The sequence below is a fragment of the Pteropus medius genome, unplaced genomic scaffold (genome assembly GCF_902729225.1).
Source record: "Pteropus medius unplaced genomic scaffold, Ma_sr-lr_union100, whole genome shotgun sequence".
Taxonomy (NCBI): domain Eukaryota; kingdom Metazoa; phylum Chordata; class Mammalia; order Chiroptera; family Pteropodidae; genus Pteropus; species Pteropus medius.
In genome coordinates, this window is record NW_024356248.1 from 1,187,476 (window position 1) to 1,208,105 (window position 20,630).

At 53.5% G+C, this 20,630-nt stretch overlaps 1 protein-coding gene and 1 pseudogene across 3 annotated transcripts; both read left to right on the forward strand.

Annotated features, from left to right (window-relative positions):
* The first annotated feature begins 1,556 nt into the window (after positions 1-1,556).
* SLC22A8 (solute carrier family 22 member 8) lies at positions 1,557-20,630 on the forward strand. 3 transcript variants are annotated; one of them, XM_039860316.1, is made up of 11 exons: positions 1,557-1,688; positions 2,744-2,831; positions 13,609-13,712; positions 14,229-14,383; positions 14,932-15,100; positions 17,276-17,399; positions 17,607-17,722; positions 18,666-18,880; positions 19,569-19,677; positions 19,822-20,025; positions 20,110-20,630. In XM_039860316.1, exons 3-11 carry the CDS (start codon positions 13,645-13,647, stop codon positions 20,207-20,209), a joined length of 1,260 nt encoding a protein of 419 aa, XP_039716250.1. In that variant the 5' UTR covers positions 1,557-1,688; positions 2,744-2,831; positions 13,609-13,644; the 3' UTR covers positions 20,210-20,630. The 3 variants fall into 3 exon arrangements, with proteins under 3 accessions (XP_039716250.1, XP_039716249.1, XP_039716251.1); XM_039860315.1 differs by having other exon boundaries at positions 1,565-1,688; positions 2,472-2,831; XM_039860317.1 differs by lacking the exon at positions 2,744-2,831 and having other exon boundaries at positions 1,590-1,688.
* On the forward strand, positions 8,979-9,094 carry LOC120600938 (uncharacterized; annotated as a pseudogene).

Genomic DNA, 20,630 nt, shown 5'->3' on the forward strand with positions numbered 1-20,630 from the left:
ACGTCATCAGGCTCCTTTAAACAGCATTCCACTCGGACAGGAACAGACGGATAACTCAGGCCCAATTAGGAACCAGAAAATCTTGCAGAGGGCGAATGCCCAGGACAGGGGGGCTCCGGGCAGTGGCCCAGCTCTCCACAAGCCTCACAGTCGAAAACCTTCCTAAAACAACCCCTTGGCTGCCTCCGAGCATAATTTAATCTTCCTTTGATGACTCCGGATCTCACCCTGCCTGGGGCCACTCAGAACATCAATTACTGCTGGGCCCAGGTGGGGAGCAGAGAGGAGGGGCCGGACCTGGGTTACCAGCTGACCCTGCCCTGGGGTGGGGGTTGGGGAGAGACCCAGGAGACTTCAGGGGGAGGAGCCCAGCCGGAGCTGGGGAGCGGGATGCTGCCTTGCTGGAGAAGGGGGCCCAGGAGGAGAATGGGAAGTCCCTCCCCAACCAGAAAGGGGAGCCCCAGGTGGGCCCTCCCCTCCCCTCCCCTTCCCCCCACCCAGAGCAGGTGGGATGGGGCAGGTCCCGGGGATCTCCAGAGGGAGAGGTACCGAGGTGAGCTAGTGGCAGGCAGAAGTGCTATCAAAGGCCAGGCTGGGTGACTTTGCTACGGGGAAGGCAGGACAGTGCACCTAGAAAATGTTGGCTTCGAGGGACAGGAGTGAGCTCAGGGACACGCTGCCCCTGCCCTGCCACTTCGTGGCTGGAGGACCATGAGCAAGTTACTTAACCTCTCTGTGCCTCATTTCCTAATTTATAACGCTGGGATAGTAACAGGCTGCTGTGAGGGCGAAACAAGCCTTGTGCTGATTGCTAGAAAATGGGGACCTAGAACACAGCCCCCGATGAGGGCCAAGTGGGGGGAGCACACGATGGCACGCTCCCGGAGCTGGCTCTTCCATGAGACTGGATGCGTCTTCTCTTTGGCTTGTTTGTATTTTCTGTATATTATGTATGAAACACACTATTATACAATTAAAATAATATTCAGAGTAAAAAATAAAACAATAAAGACTGAGATCTGTCCCCAAAGGGAAGCAGCCGGTTGGAAGAGGAGCCCGGCCATTGAGAGGGAGCCAGAAGGGGGCTGTTCCCTGCGGCTGAGACTCAGACAGGGGAGCCCTGGCCGCCCCAGGTGCCCAGGGGGCGACAGCCCTGTGCCCTCCAGGACAGGTGCAGGTAACATTTTCTGCCTGGGCGTGCCCCATCATTTCCTGAGAGGCAAGTCTCCAGGCCCCATCTCAAGAGTTACTAGGCAAGGGAGGTGGGTGCCCTGGAGAATGTTGTCTGTTCTCGGCTCCGGGTCCTCAGAGCGTCCACTCGGAGATGACTCTGGACCCTCAGGACTCAGCCAGACCCCCGCCCAGACTCCTCAGTGGGCCAGCCCGAATCACCAACGCTTCCGATAACCCCAGCCTTTGCAGAGGCAGCAAAGGTTTTCCGTGTGGGGAAAGCTGGGCTTGATGGGTCCACAGCTCTCTCCCTGGCGGAGTTTAATCCTCAAAAGGAAGTCAAACATTAGCCCGGGAAACGGCTTAGGCCTTATGTAAGCCCCCCTGGGGTAGGCACAAACACAGCTTGCTGGAGCAGAGCTGCCCAGCTACAGCAGCTTCTGGACCTCGGAACAGAGCAAGGGCTCCCGTCACCTCGGCCACCAGACCCACTGGAGGGAGCTCAGCTCAGCCACCAGGTGAGAAGGGATGGCGGTGCCCCCGGACCCCTGCTCCTAAGCACCCCTGGGAAACTCCCAAGGCCGGGCCCTGCTTCCTCACTGCAACTGGCCAAAACCCTTCCACCCTCCGGGACCTACCTGGGCCCCTTCTGCTACTCCAGTATCGTGGGCCTAACCCCAGGCGACCGCCACCGAGAACCAGGAGGCTTTGGGCTTGGGGAGGACTTTCCGGGCAAACAACCTGAGCCAACCCTACATGTCTGCTCAGGATAACCAGGGACCTCTCCTACCCAGCCCCACCACTCATCCTGTGTGATAAATGTCCAAGACCGGGCCCCTTGGTCCCAGCTGTGTGACCTGTACTGCTGCATGCTGTGTGACCAGCCTGGCTGAGCACACGGGTGCCCAAAGTACACGCACGCACACGCGCGCGCGCGCGCGCACACACACACACACACACACACACACACACAGAAGTTCACACAGCTGTGCCCTTATGCTCTAGCCTAAGTATACACACCCCTATAAGACCCCCTGTGGACGCACACCTGTGGCCCCACACCCGTAGCCCCCCATCTGTCTGTGCAGTCAGATACATCCTCGTTCAGCCACACGTAAATCTGTGGATATGTGTAGCTGAGCCCCGCATCCTCACGCATTCACACACACAACGTTCCACACACTTGTGCCCCCACATACACCTAGTCACACCCTCCCACTCGCGTTCCCACACCCATCCACATGCCCACTCATCGCTCCCGCGCACACATGCCTCTCCCCGGCCCGGTGCCTTGCCCGCAGCTCTAGCTCATCTTGCCTGGCGCCATGACCTTCTCCAAACTCATGGACGGCGTGGTCGGCACGGGCCCCTTCCAGTTCATCATCATGGCCTTGCTGGGCATCCCAATCCTCGGCATGGCCAACCACAACCTGCTGCAGATCTTCACAGCTGCCACCCCCTCCTACCACTGTCGCCCGCCCCCCAACGCCTCCGCGGGGCTCTGGGTGCTCCCCACGGGCCTGAATGGGAAGCCTGAGCTGTGCCTCCGTTTCGTGTACCCACCCAACGCCAGCCTGCCCAACGACACCCACAGGGCCACTGAGCCATGCCTAGATGGCTGGGTCTACAACGTCAGCACCGAGAGCTCCATTGTGACCGAGGTATGCCCAGAGGCGACCCGCTCCCCTACTTCCAGCAGGCCCCCCACACCCTGCAGCTCTCATGGACAGAGAGCAGGCTGGGGCTCAGTCTCCCTAGGACCCCAGGAAGGGGCGCTAGGCAGGCAGAGAGCAAGGACCTGGGTGCAGATGCACACCAGCCAAAAGGTTTGATTCCTTCAACAAGCAGCCCTTCCTGTGACGGGCACAGTGCTAAGCTCTGGGGGATACAAAAATGCACTGTCCCTGATCCACAGCCAGGTGGGGAGTCACATCAGCTAACGAAAGTACCATGCAAAGGAATGTAAAATGACCACCTCAAAGTATTTTGGGCTGTGACCTTAGACAATGGCTGGGTGTGGGGGAAGCAGGGGCAGCATTGGAGGAAGCTTCCATAAAGTGACCGTGGAGGTGAGATCCGGTGTCCAGCCAGAGTTAGCCCGGCCAGGCGGGAAAGGAAGAAAATTCCACCTTGTTTGTGCAAAGGCCCTAAGGTGGGAGGTGAGTGGACAGAGGGGAAGGTTGAAACGTGCCTCAGCGGACGCGAGAAAGGTCTCATCCGCTCCCCCAGTCACTCCTGGGGTCACCCCCAATTCATTTATGCCTTCGTTTATCCCTTGATTCTTCCACCTGCCATCTCCAGGAGTTACAGAGTGACAGGCCAGTCAGGAGACCGTGATAGGATGGAATGGGAACTGGCATTTATTGAGAATCTGCAAACTGCCGGGCGCATTTCGGTGCTTTGTAGACATTGTCTCCCAGTTTGATTCCCGCAGTGATAGTCTGTTGAAGGTGATTGTATCTCCTTTTTCAGATAAAAAACAAAAAAACAAAAAAAAAAAGCTAAGACCCAGAGAAGGGAAGATCTAGTGCCATACAGCTGGTCAGTTTCAGAACCGGAACTTAAAGCTGAAGTCCATAAGAGGGACAGGGGGACAAGTGTTTATGGCAGTTCAAAGAGGGAGGAGCCGTAGGATGCTAGGCAGGCTTCCTGGAGGAGGTGGCGTCTGAGCAGTGAGCAGAGGTCAGTGTTTTTATTCTCCCCCAGGGGACCATGAGCTGCTCAGGGCAGGAACATTTGCCTCATTAGAAGAATCTCGAAGTTTTTACCCGGTGCCAGTCCTGAGCTGGGCTCCTGGAATCTCAGGAGATGGCTCCTCAGCGACGGAAGTTTTATTAGTCTCTCCAGTTCACAGATGAGGAAACTCAGGCTCAGCCTGACTCCAAGACTTTCCCAGGATTACACACAGTTAGGACCTGGCAGCGGTAGGATCTGAATCTGGGTCCCCTACGTTCAGTCTATATGATTGTTTTTCATTGGTTTAATGAATATTTATGAAACATAAAGCAGTTACTATGTGCCAGGCGCTGTTCTAAGTGTCTTATAAATGTTAACACTTTCAACTTTCCTGACAACACTATAAGATAGTTAGTATTATAAGCCCATTTTTCAGGTGGGGAAACAAAGCACAGAGAAGCAAGGTTGCACCCCTAGTGAGTGGCAGATTCAGGATGTGAAGGCAGGCACCTGGCCCCAGAGCCATAGTCCTAACTGTGACGGTCGCTGACTCTAATATCCCCAAGATTCTATTTCCTCCCTGCCATGTGTGCTTTTTCTTCTCGGCACCAAGCATAGTGCCTGAAATGTATCCCGTAGCCAACAAACATTGCTTGACGGCTACATGTGTAATCTTGAGGATGCAGAGTCACAGAACACCTGAGCCTTGCCTGCCCTCCAGAAGCTCACCTCTAATGAGGAGTCGGGCTCAGCCCTTACGGATTACCGCCAGCGGAGTGGGACGTGCCAGCTTCCTGGGGCAGGGATTGTCAGCTGTTTTGCTGTATCCCCAGCAGCTAGAGCAGTGCCTGGCACAGAGGAGGTGCTCTGTGAAATAAATATTTGTGGAATGAATGGATGTGAGCTTTATAAACTCAGAGTGCTCTTGAAGCCCAGAGGTGGGGCATCTAACCAGCCTGGAGGGGGCACCCAGGAGGGCCTGCTGGAGTCAGCAATGCCTGCACTGAGTGTGAAAGGGAGGTGAGAGTTAGCCAGCAGGCTGGGGGGGTGGGCAAAAGGGACAGTGCGTGTGGAGTCAAATGCACAGTCACAGGAGCATGAAGAAAGCAAAATAGTCAGGCTCGCAGGAGAACTAGGAAGGCTGGAGAGACAGGCAGTGGGGTGTGGAGGCCTCTGGCCAGCGGCCGGACAGGACAAGAGCACCTGACATGGATGCTAAGGCGAGGTGTGGTCTTTGTCCCAAGGTGGCGGGGACCATTGAATGGCGTTGAGCAGGAGAGTGGCACTTTCCGATCTTCCTAAGGACGGTCCCTGACTACAGGGTGGAGAGTGCCTTGTGGGGCTTTAGTCCAGCATCGGGGAGATGAGGTAGCGGGTTGCCACAGGTCTCCAGGACAAAGGCGACAGATGGAAAGGGGAGTAGCTACCGGAGAGGTTAGGGAGCTGGAATGTGTGGAACCTGGGAACTGAATGGGTTTCGGGGGTAAGGAGCAGGGATGGAGCTGGAGATGCCCCACTAACTGGGAACAAGTTTCCTAATGCTTGGGTGACTTGCTGTCCATCTAATCCCTGGGGAGACAGACAGGAAGGAGTAAAAGCCACTGTCCCTGTCCTCCAGAAACACAGAACCTAGCCAAAGGAACAAAAAACCCGAAGCGATTGTTTAATTGCTTAAAAAATAAGCAGTTGAATAACCATGACTACCACTACCTCGTGTGTGCGTACCCTGTGCCAGAGACAGAGACCCCTCAGAACTCTGAAAATCTTAACTCATTAATTCTCACAATAACCCTCTGCGGTTAGCCCTTGTTGTATTATTCTAGTTTTACAGACAAGGAAACCAAGGGACAGGTCCCTGGTCCAAGGCACCACCACATTTCGTAAATGGTGGCGGTGGGAGTCAAACCCAGGCAGCCAGGCTTCAGAGCCGCCCTACCCCCTCCCCCTGCTCCTTAAGACTGCACGACCCCGACCCCATGATCCGAGGGAATTCAGCTGTCACAGCAGTCCCTGGCTCACCCAGGCCCCACAGCCTCTCCTCACTCAGAGGCCCCCACCTAGCCGTCCACCCCTAGAAACAGCACAGGCCTGAGCCTGAGGGCAAGTCCCAGCTCCACCCCAGAGCTGGGACCTGGTGAGTCATTCCCCTCCCCACTTCAGTCCCCCACATTTGTAGAAAGAGATAGTAAGGAACTCCCCCAGGAAAGGATGGGTGAGGGTGGGAGTGAGCACAGCATCAGGAGTCTCCCTGCCCCCTCTGATCCCCTAAGCCCTCCTGGCAGAGGTGGCCATGGCATTCCTTTCTCTGGGTTCAGCAGAGACAAGGTTGAAATTTTTCAGAAGGAGCTTTACTGAGACGTTAAGAAGAAACAAAGACCTTTCTTTTAAGTCTAGGAAGTACAAGGAGCGTGTATTGTAAATGAAGGCCATGCATCATCAGAGCCTACAGGCGACGTGTGGCCATTGGCGACTGTTCAGAAGCCAGGTGCATGAGCCTGGCCAAGAGCAGAGGTTGCAGGTCTTATACCCAGTCAGGAGTCAATTTAGATCCTTGCCAGCCAAGTTCCCAGTTTCATTTAAGTTCCCTGTGGGCTCTGGATCCCCTGCAGAGGAGCTATAGCCCACATCTCCTCCCCACTGAACCTCAGGCCTGTGGGTGCCTGGCTGGGTCTGGGCCTCCTGAAACCCAACCCTGTGGCCAGCGGAGGCCTGGTCTGACCTTGCATGAGCGGTCCCTTCTCTCTAAGTTCCCTGCAAGTCTTCTCTGGCCCTTGAGCCTTCCTGTCCTGTATCCAGGGCCACAAGAATCCGTCCCCCCCCATCCCCCACAAGGGTCCCTGGAGGCTCCAGGTCAGCTGCTGGAGAAGCAGAGAGCCTGCCAAGAGGATCCTCCAGGAAGCCGACCCCTAAATCCCCAGGCTTCCCAACTCCTAGACTTCCCATCCATCTCTGGTCTCTAGCTCTACTCCTTCTCCACACCCCCACTTGCTCGCCATCGGCCCTGCCCTGGGTATTCCTCCTATGACCTCCCCTTTCCCAGTCTCCGGTCTGACTCTGGGCTAAGGACCACGGAGCCCCAATCCAGCCATGTTTCTGGCCCAGCCCGACTCCCAGGGACAGCCCCCGGGGCTGTCCTCTGGGACCTCCAAGGTCAAGAACTTACTCAGTGAGTACCTAGTGCAGGGCCCTGAGCTGGTGCTTTGCACTTCTTTCATGAGCCTGCAAACATTGTCCCCATTTTACAGAGAAGTACACTGGGCTCAGATCCAGAAGGTAACCTTTCAGCCATGATGGTGAGGTCAAGCTTTTATTAGGAGGAGGGACGAGGGTCATGACTCCAGAATCCATGCCATTTCTACTATATCACATGTCCCTGTGAGAACAGGCCTTACAATGCATGAGACAATAATATAAAACAATTATTATGTAGTGAGTGCAGATTGTTTATGAAGGAATAGTGCTGGGTACTTTTTGTTTCTTCTGTTTTCTACAGTCCTGAGAAGCAGGTACGGGTATTACCCTTACAGTATAGATGAGAAGATTGACTCACAGAGAGGTTAAGTAACTGGCCCAGGAACACACAGCTACTAAGCGGCAGAGCTTAGTAGAGACTTATGCCCCTTTGACACTCCCCAGGTATCTGCCTCATCTTCTCTGGCCTTTGTGCCCCGGCAGAGTTTCCCTCAAGGGTCCGAGAGTTGGCAGGGGCTACAGCGATTCTCCCCAAGGTCTGAGCTGGTTCTAAAGTCCCCAAAGCTAGAGAAGGTTGTGTCCTTTGTCTTTGGTCCAGGGAGTATGGACCCCATGTGGTGTCCCCTGACAGAGTCAGCCCCCTCCCCTCCACACACAAACCCAGCAGGGCCCCATCCTGCTGATCATGGCCTTGATCATGAATGGCTCGCCCAGATCTTTTATGGCCTGGCTGGGTCTGGGGAGGGGGGTGGAGGGGACTGACTCTGTCAGGGGACACCACATGGGGTCCATACTCCCTGGACCAAAGACAAAGGATCATGAATGGCTCGCCCAGATCATGAATGGCTCTCCCAGATCTTTATTTCCCTTGGAGGGGCCTCCTGGCCTATGATCTTGCTGCTACTCCAGCTCCTAAGCCTGTCCCTCACCGTCTAGACCTGATATCAGACCGGCCCACCTGGCTCTGGCTCCTCAACCTCGATTTCGGCCCATCCTGTGCTGCATGTCTCCTAGTGGCTCACAGCAATGGCTCCCATATACTAAACCTTCTCTCCTGCAGCCCAGAGCTCAGGGCTAAGTACAAGTGAGGCACCAGTGAGCCGTGGCCAAGGGCATTAGTTGAGGCTCCAGCAAACCTGAACTTGAATCTCTGCCTTGAAATGAACTAAGCTTTGTTTAGACAAGTGATTTACCCTCTGTGCCTCAGTTTCTTTGTCTGTGAAATGGAGATATTAAGAGTACCTGCTTCATAAGGTTATTACGGCATCACTTGCAAAGCCTGCTCCTGAGTATCACGGACCCTGTCTTTGTCCCCTACCACATTCCTGGTGTATCAGCTCAACTCGGGAAGATGTGGCAGTGGGCTCCCTCTCCTTCCTTTCCAGAACCCAGCTCCCTGGGGCTCAGCTAACTCTCCAAGAAAGGAAAAAGAAGGCCCGGAACTTTGAACTAGGAATTTAGGAGCAAGAACTCTATATAGAGTTCCCGAAAATTGATGAGAAAGAGGTCAGCCCAGTTCATATCCATGTCCAGGGCTAGGTGGAAGCACCAGGAAGCTCCCTCTAACCATCGAGTTATTTTCTCCACTCTGGGCCTCATCAGTAAAATACGGATATTCACCCCAGCCCTGTTCACTCATTAATTCTTCATTGAACAAACATTAACGTTGACTATGTGCCAACTATTCAGTTAGCTGATGGGGAGAAAGAGTCAAAGGAGATGTCTCTTCCCTCAGCGAGGTTACAGAATGGCGAAGAGATGAGTAAATAGGCAGCTAGATACTAGGTAATACATGTCTTCTTGGAGGTAAGAGGATGCTGAGTGTGGAGGGAGAAATGAGGAATAGCAGTGGGGACGTGGTTCCATAGTGTAGCGGTGAGCACGTCTGCTTTACACGTAAAAGGTCCTGGGTGCGTGCCCCAGTGGAGCCACGGCCCATCGTCTACGACCATGCCACTCTGAACAAGCCCAATGTCTGATCTTGGAAGCTAAGCAGGGTCGGACCTGGTTAGTACTTGGATGGGAGACCAGCTAGGAAGACCAGGTGCTGTAGGCATAAGTGATAATAAATAATAAAATAAATAAGGAATAACGGTGGGTGTCTGGACGTGCTTCTCAGCCACTCATCCGTTTCACAAGTATTTACTGACCACCTGCTTGTGCCAGATGCCCAGTAAAGATGCTCACACTCAGAAAGGCTAATCTTGACATGAGTTTAGAAGGTAACATTACTAGAATAAGGAAATGATGACCAGAGAAACAGAGTAACCTAAAGCTTTTATAGCATCGCTAGTGTAACACGATTAAAACCACAGGCCCCGTGTGGTCCAGCCTACGCATGGAGCCAAAGAAAACAAATCACACTATCAGCACCTTAAAGAATAATTGAGCCTTCGGTGCTAGGTTTCCTTACCAGGGTCTTCTCAAGGGTTTTACACAGCTAACCACATAGAAATCATGCCAATAATCTCCCTAAATATCTTTCCCTCCCCCACAAAACTCCAGGATACCTTTAAATATCTTTCCAATTCTCTCTGTACCTGGTTCCCTCATTGCCATGCTCTTCTATTCCCAGTCCCTTCCTATCGTCACCTACCAAGCCAGCAGGCACTTCAAACATACAGGAATCGCACAGTACATTCGTTTCCAAGGGCCTCCGTAGCAAAGCGCCACAAACTGGGGAACTTATAACAACGAACATACATTGTCTCACAATTCTGGAGGCTACAAGTCCAAAATCGAGGTATAGGCATCATCGCTCTTAAGAATCTAGGGAAGGATCCTTTCTTGCCTCTTCCAGTCTCCAGCGGTTGCGCACCATCCTTGGCATCCCTTAGCTTGCAGATGCATCGCTCCAGCCTCGGCCTCCGCTGTCACGTGGTGTTCTCCCTGTGCATCTGTCTCTTCACCTTTTACAAACCCCAATCGTATTAGATTAAGAGTCCATACCTACCCCAGTATGACCTCAGCTTAACTAATTACATCTTCAACAACCCTCTTCTCAAATAAGGTCACATTCTGAGGTTCTGGGGGTTAGGAATTCAACCTATCTTTTAAGGAGACACAATTCAACTCAGAACATTGCACATCCCTGATCTGAGCTCCATGGATTTGTGTCGATCTGAAGGGCAGCCACGGCCACATTTTTACCATCAGCTCTGATGGGCTTCATTTCCCATGCAATCTCTAGGAGCAACTTAGAGTGCAAGTGAAGTCCAAGACATTTTTAAATATTTAACCCCAAAGTTCTCTTCCTTCTGAGCTTCAAAACCTCATTTTACCATTCCCCGGTATATAATTTTCCATAGACGTTTTCCCAGTTTTTCTTGCTAATACGTAGTTACGGATTTTTATATATATACATACAGTCTAGACACTCTCCATCCTGACATGCTGTCATTCCGGTAAAGTGAGGCAGTCTTCCACACAGCATTTGGAGTGTGGACCCTATGACCTCTCATTTAGACATCAGCATTTCTCTGATCTCTAAGGCTCTTCACCTCTCTGTTCTTCCTGTGGAATGTTCACTCAGTCAATTCCAAAAGTATTTATCGAATGACTACTAGATGCCAGACACCGTTCTAGGCAACAAAAGTATAGTAGTGAGTGAGCAAAACAGACTAAAAGCCTTGCCCTCATCGTGATGACCTTCTTGGGGAAGAAACAAACAAAAAAATATATGCAATATGTCTGATGATATAAGAGCTATAGAGAAAATAAAGTAGGGTAGAGGGATATAGACTGCTGGGGGAGTGACAGTTTTAAATATGATGGTCAAGGATGTTCTCATTGAGAAGTTAACATTTGAGCAAAGATCTGAAGGAGGTGAAAGAGTAAGCCAAGTGGCTCTCTCGGTGAAGAACATTCCGGGCCAAGAGAATGCCACGTACCAGGACTCTAAGGTGCCTGCCATGTTTAAGGAACAACAAGGAAACTAATGAAACCAGAGTGGATAGTGTGGGGGGCATATAGTAGTAGCAAGTGAGGGCAGAGAGAGAATAAAGATAAAGATGGGAACAGATTCTGCAGGGACTTGTAATGATGGTGGCACGTTTTAAACGCGACTCAAAGTCCATCGAGGAATGGCATTTCCTGTAAATTGCTCCATTTTCTGGAAGAAACTGGCTTGTGACAGTTATTCTAAATCCTACGCCATCACCGGTACTATGATAGAGACCAAGACCCAGTAGGTCTGGCCTCAGACAGTGGAGCAGGGCAATAGCCTTCAATCCAAGCACATATGACCTTGACCTTCTCGTGATCCAAACAGGCTGACTTCTTAAGGCATTAAATAACATGAAGGATGGAAGGGAAATCAAATCTCCACTTGCAACTTCTTGTGGGATGTATCAGGATGGGCTAAGTTGCCATAACATAGGAGTCAATAATAATTCAATGGCTTAAAGTGTTTCTATTTTTCATGCAGTAGTTATAAGGTGAGCACTTCAGGCTAATGGGTGGCTCTGCTCCACAGAGTTATTCAGGGACCCAGACTGATAGAAGCTCCGCCGTCTTCACCTCATGGCTTCCAGAGTTGCTCTAGTTGTCACCATTCCCACCAACAGGAAGGGAGAAAGAGGGATTCCCTCTTAATCGAATGAGGTGGAAGTAGCATATACTTCTTCCACTCACATTCCATTGTCAAGAACTACATGGTCCCAGCCAGCTACAGAATCATCTTCAGCTTTACGCAGCATGACACGAAGTACCAGAAGTCTCTCTAGACGCTCACTAGTGTGCTCCTCTCCTGCCCCCTCACTTCCTCCTTCACCCTTTTCCCTCCCCCAGCCCCACATACATATTATAGGGCTCCCTTTCCAGCCAGAAGAGCCCCCTGGGTTTACCGGCCATGCTGGGTCACTCAGAGACAGCTGGAAAACCTGGAGTCTTGTCCACTCCCCATCCTCCCTGGAATGTGCGGTTCTTCCTCTATGCTGTTTTACTTCCAAAACAGTCTCGCGAGGCATTTCTAGTGAATAAAATTGCCCACTTCATTACACAAGTAATTCAAGTTAGCTGGACAAAGGGTGCGCACTGGGGATTAGCAGATTAGGCCAGACAGGTAGACAGGCGCCAGCGCATGAGAGCTTTACGAATCTGTGTTAACAGAGCCCCGACGAAGCCAGTGAGTGCTTGAGGCAAGACAGGAACCTGATTGGAGAGGTGTTTTAGAAAGCCATTCGGGTTATCGGGGAGGAACGGATAGGAAGGACCGAGATCAAGGGCGGGGGGCCTGCCAGGAAATCGTCGCAGCATGGAGATGATAGTGCTTCATCTTAAGATTGCGTGAGGATTGAGGAAGGGCTGTGCTTGGTGAACCCTACGCCCTCCATACATGCTGACTCTGCTTCTTAACCCAAGTGCAAGGTGATGAGGCCTGCACTAAGGTGATCGTCGTAGCGGGAATAGAGGAAGGTGGATGCAAGAACTAGGAAAAAGTTAGAAAGTGGGGGATCAAGGGATTATGAAGCGGAAGAGGAAGGAGTTCAAGGAGCGCTACCAGTCACTGAGATTGACACCTCGCAGGGAGTGAGGTGACAAGTTGACTCTGAGATGCCTGTCGGACGTCATTCAGGTGGAGATTTCAAATGGGCAGCTGAATCTACTGGTGTCAAGGCCAGAAGAAAGGCTGGCCTGAAAATACGGTTTTGGAGTCTTCATCATAAAATAGTGATTGAAGCCACTTTCCCCGAGGAAAGTGGATAAAAAGAGAGGAAGAGCCTGGGGAACTTTAAGGGACAGAGAGAAAGGAGCCCACAGAGGAAAAAGAGGAAAACCAGGTGGAGAGAGAGGTCGGCAGCATCATGGGCTGCCGACGGCCAGGTCAGGTCAGGACGCAGAAGGTTCCCCCGATTTGGTGAAAAAGACATTGTCGGTGGCTTTGGTGGCCTTGGCGAGTGCAGTTTCAGCGGAGTGGCGGAGGCGGAATTGAGGAATGAGTGGGCAGGTAAGGGTGGAGCGGGCTGGGAGCAAGTGTAGTGCGTTATACAAGAGATTTGACCTTGAAAGGAAGGGAGAAACGCAGCGAACGTGGCGGGGCAAGAGGTTCCGAGAGGGAGCGATTGGAGCAGGTGCAAACGCTGATGCGGAGGGATCAGGAGAGGGTGACAGGACGACAGTGAGAGTGTAGGATGGAGCGAGGTGGCCACAATGGAGGAATGTCCCCACAGGGGACACAGGGCGAGGTCCACGATGCAGCAGAGGTACTGACCTTGGGTGTGCGAGGTGGGGAGGAGACAAGCAGGGAGCTGCTGAGAGAGGAGATTGAGGACCTGGATGCGGCAGCCGAGCGGACTTTATAAGTCACGTGAAAGGCCACAGATGCTGGAGGGATGCTGTCATTATACAACTGTGGGTCGAGGACCCAAAAGCCACAGGCTGACCTAAGGAGGCCCGGGCCAGGCTAAAAGGGGAAATGGTGCCTGGGAAACAGCGGGCCAGGCTCACGAAAGTCAAATGGGGGCGCTGGGAGAGCGAGCACGCATGCGTGGGCGCACAGGCCGGGCACTGCCGAGAGGGCTGGTCTGGACCCGGCCGGGGCCCGGCTAACGCTACCTCCATCTTGCATAGTGGGACTTGGTGTGCGAATCCAACAAACTGAAGGAGATGGCCCAGTCTGCGTACATGGCGGGCACTCTGGTCGGCGGGATCGTGCTGGGAGACCTGTCTGACAGGTGAGACCTTGGGGCCTCCTTAGGACGGGGCACAGCCAGTGGAGATGACTGCGCCCCTTTCCGCTCCACCCATGAACCCCCAAAGAGGCAAAGATCTGAGGGGTGGTCCTTGCAGTGTAGACTTGAGCAAGTTTCAATCCTTTTCTGGGCCACAACCTCTCTACTCCAACGCCCTTGCAACTTGAGTTTCCCAGCCTCCTCAGACCCAGTGGGGAAAGGCCGTTGCTGGGTGGCAGTGGAGGCAGAACGAATGGTCTCCTTAGAAAGGGGTAGTCCTTTGACCCCTGCTCAGGCAGCTAAGCTGTGGGTGAAGATTACTCATTAACTCAAACTTCTAATTGCAAACTTATTCCCATAAAAAAATAGCAATTACAAGCAAAGCTCTGCGTGGGGTGGAAGTTACATGCCCTAGCTGGGAGGTGAGAGGTCCAGCCCTTTGCTCCAGGTCTGCAGAGTCACTCACTTTGGCTGGCTCACAGTGACTCAACCAAACCCTTCCTCTTCTTTGAGCTGCAGGTTTGGCCGAAAGCCCATCCTGTCCTACAGCTACCTGCTGCTGGCGGCCAGTGGCTCAGGTGCAGCCTTCAGCCCCACCCTCTCTACTTACATGGTCTTGCGCTTCCTGTGTGGCTTCAGCAACTCAGGTGTTACCCTGAGCACCGTGATCTTGAGTGAGCCACAGGGGGAGGGGGCAAGGGGAGCAAGAGTTTGGGGAGCACCAACCTGAAGCCGAGAGAATGGGGTATGGGCCCAGCTCAACCACAGGTCCCCTATGACCTCCGTAAAGCAAGGCATTGCCCCTCTGGGGACCTCAGAGGCCCTCTCTGAACATAACAACAAGTATAATAGCAGCAGTTGTCAACACCGCGGATTCACCCTGAGCCTGGCACTCGGCTGGGCACAGGATCTCACTCAGTCTACACACACAAGTGGGTGATACTACGATCCCCATTATACAGATGAGGAAACTGAAGCAAACGAGGGAAGTTACTTGCCACTAGAGAGGCAGTCGAGAGCATGGGCTCGGCAGTCAGCAGACCTAAATTTGAGCCCTACCTTCTTCATCCTCAGTCACAGCATCTGTAAAATGGGGGCGATGAACCTTTAGAATCAGAGTCAGATCAAGGAGCCAGTGAGAGTTAGGAGCTGGTGTCCCTTCACAGAGAGGCACCCAGGGGCCCAGTGGGACCCTAATCTGGCCCTTGGGCTCCTTCTGCAGATGTTGAGTGGGTGTCCATCCAGATGCGGGCCATCACGTCGACTGCGATTGGCTACTTCTACACCGTCGGCCAGTTCATTCTGCCCGGCCTGGCCTACATCATTCCCCAGTGGCGCTGGCTACAGTTAACCGTGTCCGTTCCTTTCTTTGCCTTCTTCCTGTTGTCTTGGTATGTGGCCCTCTCCCCTTTACCTCCTTTCATAGGCCCACCAGAGCCAAACAGGGGAAGGCCACGCTTGACCAGGCTGGCCAGCTCTGTCCCCGGGACACCCCTGTCCCAGAGTCAGGAAGGGCATTTCGGGGAAGAGAAATGACCTACACGAAGGCATGCTGCAGGAGGGACAAGTGTCTGGGAGTGTTCAGGGACTGCCTACCGCAGACAAAGAGGTAAGTAGAGATGGATGGGAGGCGGCCAGGCTGTAGTAAGCACAGAAAACCAGGGAGGTCGCGGCTTCGTGGGGACAGAGACCACCGCTGAAGGTGGCTATGGTGCTGAAAGGCCTGGGCAAGCTTCTCTTTGTGAAATCATAGCATAAAAGGACAGACCCAAGCGGGGATGATTGACGGAAGGGAGGTGACTGTATGGGCGGGACTCTGCGGGACACGTCTAAGAGGCATTTTGAAGAAAAAAAATCCACAGGGTTTGGGGGCTTCTGGATTTGAGATATAAAGGAGAAGAAAGCTCAAAGCCTGGGGACCTGGGAGAATCGAGGCGCCTGGGTCAGAGGCCCCGAGTAAGTCGAGGGTTCATTATCAACATGTCCACGTGAGGACACACTGAAGACAGGAAATGAATCCCTAGAAGGTAATTGGAGCCAAAGAATAGGAAATAAGGAACGAATTCAGGAAAGGAGAAGCAGAGCATTGAGCAGCCCTTTCCTGAGCACTTACTATGTGCGAGGCCCTATTGTGGGCATCAGCCTGCATTGTCTCTGGTCCTCACAGCATCTCTGTGTGAAGGGGCCATTATTATCCCCGTTTCACAGACGAAGAAACCAGGGCTCAGAGAAGTGAAGCAATCCCCAGGGTTACACAAAAAGATACAGAACTAGGATGGGACTTCCGTTTGGAAATGAAAAGTAGAAGCTTCTAGAGGATATGGGCAATCTTGGGGTGAGAAATGGTCAGAGGGTCCAGGGTAGAGCCAGGAAATGGAAGCCGAGAAGAAGCAGAGTCAGGAGATAAAATAAGAGTGGGGGCCAACAGGGTATAGTCAAGATCTTGGACCCCTTCGTCATGTGACTTGGGACAAGCCTCACCCACGCCAAGCCCCAAGATTTTTCTAAGCAAAATGAAGGTGATAATGCCTGTTACCCAGAGTTACACGTGCCTGGCCCATAGGAATTCTTTCTAACTGGAAGAATGATGACCACTGTGGTCATCATTCTCAGGGAGAGGCCCGAGTCCAAGCTCTGACGCTGTGACTAGGCGGAAGTCACTGATAATCCTGGCTGAAAAGTGTCAGGGCAGAGACAGAAACCAAAACCCAGGATGGTGGGCATTGATGAACCCCAAAAGCCACCACTACCAGCTGGGCCCAATGGTTTGAAGCCAAGTGACCAACACCCACTGCCCGAAGGGCCTTGCTAGGGCCAGATCCTGGGGACCCGTGGGGGCCACAGCCAGAGCTGATTTCACCTCAGTCCAGACTTTTCCAAATATTGGTCCTTTCTCTCCACACCTCTGCCTCCCCCATCCCCCTTCACCTAGTGACCCTCAGGGACTGCCCAGGGAGAACCGACCCCAAAAGTACAGCCCAGAGATGAGGGAGGGCGAGGTTGGCTAATCACTTGCCAACCCCAAGACCCCATGTTGTGCTTGCGCCCGCCCTCCCCACACCCCCAGCAGAGTTGGTCCTTTGCAAGGAAATCCAAGCGTCCTCAAGCCCATTCCCTAGGCCACAACCCTCACCTCAGCCCCCTTTCCAAGCTCTGCCAGGATTGTAGTCCTGCCCTTCTTCACCCAGGACCTGGAATGCCACCCAAGGAAGGCTGGGGAGGTGGATGTGCAGGATTCTCCAGCCTCAAACGTGTCATCTCTTCCCCTGGCCCCATCTGCCTTGGCCCAGGGCCCAAGGATCCTAGCTAAGGAAGACACCCAACGATAACAAGCAGCCCAGATAGGGGGCAGAGGAAAGGCTCTTCTGGAAGGGGAAGAAAACGCTGGAATTCGTGCTGGCTGCAGGCAGCCCAGGTGCAAAGTTGGCCAACTTTAAATTCCATGAAATCGACAATAAGGCAGCTCAGGTTTCCGGGCCTCTGACCCCCTGGCCCTGGCTATTGATGTCCTTCCAACTTCTCAAAAGGCATGGGGTGAGCCACTGTGATTTCATTCTGGCCCCCAGGTGGGTACCAGAGTCTATACGCTGGATGGTCCTTTCTGGAAGGACTCCAAAGGCCCTGAAGATCCTCCAGTGGGTGGCTGCCTTCAATGGCAAGAAAGAAGACGGAGAAAAACTCAGGCCGGAGGTAGAAACTGTCGTCTGGGGCAGGAAACTGGCTCCGCTCTCGGGCTGGGCCCTCCTCTCGCCTCTGTTTCCCCTGCTCACAAGCCGACCTCACATCTGACACTCGAAGCAAGCGCCTCTCAAGGGGCCGTGCTCACACCTCCCCCTCTTCTTCCTCCTGCCCACCAGCTGCTCACTAATGGCATTTTTCCCCTTCCTCTGCCCCAAGGAGCTCATACACAACCTGCAGAAGGAGATCTCCTTGGCCAAGGCCAGGTACAGCGTAGGTGACCTGTTCCGGACACCCATCCTGCGCCGTGTAACCTTCTGTCTTTCGATCGCCTGGTAAGTCACCACCCCTCCCTGTCTACACTCTAGCACCTCTGCCAAGGCAGGGGTGATGGCCAAGGCCTCCAGCAGGCTCACCTCTCAGGTGAGCAAAGCCTAGGGCGCCTCCAAGAGGAGTCAAGAGATCCTCTCCCCTGGGCAGCCCCGGCCCAACCTTGACCTCAGGTATCAGCTATCCCTGCCCCACACCCGGATCCAGCCACCAGGGTCTACTTCTCTGGGGTCACACCCACCCCACCCATAGGGAGAATGTCCCGAACCCCCTCACCAACTCATAGCCCTGCCATGGCAGTTTCCCCATGCTGTGCCTCTCTGTCACCGCCCCCGCCACTGGTCCAGCTCTGCCCTCCGAGACCCCACCGAGCAAGGCGGAGCCTCAGGGCTTGAGACTTGAAGACAGAAATTGTGTTCCTCCTGAGCCTTCTCTTCTGTCTGACGTTCCTCGGCTCCTTCAGAGTCCTTTCTGTGACCTGGTCTGAAGCCCTTCTCCAACCTGGCCATCCCCGAAGAGGACCCGATTTGTCTAGGAATTCTTCAGAAACCATCCGACCCTCTGCGAAGGGGAGGGGAGGCATCTGACCCGTGAACACATCTCAGCTTTCATCTCCCACATTTGGGATGTTAAACTACCACCCAACCATCACCTCCTGTGGTCCCCAAGAGTCCTTCCAGCCCTGATATTCTCTGGAGTCGATTATGTGGCACCCTTGCCCCACACTCTAGACCATGCCCATGTCAGACGTAACCAATCCCAACGCTTTCTCGGTGAGCCCAGACACAATCTCAGAGACCTCAAAATGTCACTCAGGCAACCCTGATCAATCAGTTGCAGTTGGGACAAAAAAATGAAACTCTTCGTCATCCTAGTGACCCATTGACCAGAATGGAGAAAGGTCCCAGCCTGGCAGCAGGTGCTGATCGATCCCTCCCTGCCCCTCAGGTTCTCCACAGGTTTTGCCTACTACAGTTTGGCTCTAAGTGTGGGAGAATTTGGATTCAACCTCTACCTCCTCCAGCTCATCTTTGGTGGAGTCGACATCCCAGCCAAGTTCCTCGCCATCCTCTCCATGAGCTATCTGGGTCGGCACACCACCCAGGCCACTGCCTTACTCCTGGCAGGAGGGTGCATCCTGGCTCTCGTCTTTGTGCCCTCGGGTGAGAGGCTGGAACTATCCCAGGACCCTCTGAAAGAGGCTGACCCACACAGGCCAGTGTGTCTGTGGGCATCACAGGCTGGGAAGTGGGATGTGAGGGACTCCAGTTCTACTGACCTTGTCTCTAATTCCCCATGTTACCTTGAGCAGGTCCCTGTGCTCTCTGGAGCTCAGGTGTGTCATCTAGAAAATAGCCCACTCAGGCTAGATGATATCCAAACTCCTTCTGAGAGCTGACTAGCACTGGGCAAAGTATGGCGGTATCTGGACAGTGTGCAGAATCGCTCCAGGGTTGGGCATGGCCTGGCTGGCATCACCACAGTACACGAGCTGGGGAGGGGACACAGCAGAGCCTAGCACAACTCCGGAAAAACCATTTTCATTTTGTATGCACGTTTGTGTGTTGATACAGCTACATCCTTCCAAGGGAACTTGAGATATTTCAGGACAAGAATACATACAAATAAATATAAATAGGAATAGGGCATGAGAGCCAGGGGAAAACCCAAAGGCAGCAAGACACAAACCTGAAAAGTTCTAGGAATAGCAGAGCAGCTATCACTCAGCTTTAAGTTTGGATCTGAGCTTCCCAGCAGCCAAAGCAAAAAGGGAGACAAAGTCTGCTGAGGAGGGAGAACACTCAGGTGCTCCAGAGCCCCAAGGCCCCCCACATGTTCTTCCCTGTGCAGACTTGTGGACCCTGAGGACAATACTGGCTGTGTTTGGGAAGGGATGCCTGTCCAGCTCCTTCAGCTGCCTCTTCCTCTACACGAGCGAGCTATACCCCACAGTCATCCGGTAGGTGCTGGGCCTGGGGCCAGCCCAGACAAAGGATACAGGGTCAGGTGGGATTGTGACATCTTCCTGCCCCCGCCCAGGGGCCCCAGAGCTGTCCTTTAAGAACCCCACACGCAGGCTGCCAATCCCTTCTCTGACTCCCAGGCAAACAGGTATGGGCATAAGCAACCTGTTCACCCGCATCGGAAGCATGACGGCCCCGCTGGTGAGAATCACAGGAGAGTTCCACCCTTTCATCCCCAATGTCATTTTTGGGACCGTCGCCCTCCTGGGAGGCAGTGCTGCCTTCTTCCTGCCCGAGACGCTCAATCGACCCTTGCCAGAGACCATCGAAGAAGTGGAAAACTGGTCAGTGCCCTGCCTCTGACCCCCTCAGTGTCCCTCGGGGAAGCAGGTCTAGGCCCAGGAATTTCCTGAGTTCTCTTTCCCTAGGTCCCCACAGACAAAGAAGCCAAGGCAGGAGCTAGAAGCAGAAAAGGCAACCCAGAGGATCCCTCTGCAGCCCTGCGGAGCGGACCCGGACCCCATCTGAGGGCGGCAGACCCTTTTCCCTGCCTCCAGAGAATAATCCCAGGTCCCTGCCTGCCTCTGGGCTCCACGAGCATCGTGGGGGGCGGGGGGACCCTGGGAGGGTCCATGCTCTTAGAACAAAGTCTTCTGAGAACTTGGCGAAGGCATTTCCACCACCACAACCACAGCCCCCAGCCCAGCCCTGACCAGTTCGAAGATTCGACCACCAGCCTTCCTGTACCCCCTTACTCTCGCCCTCCCTGCAACCCGGGCCCTGCCATTCTTCCGGCCAGCCCTTCCTCACTGCCACATTCCCCTCTGGTCCAGCTCCCTTTCCCTGAGGTCCCCCGGACCACCTGGCTCAGTCCTAACAAAGACAGTCTCCCCTTCTTGCCCTCCACCCCTTCCTTCAATGGGAGGTTTCAATAAATGGCAATGAAGAA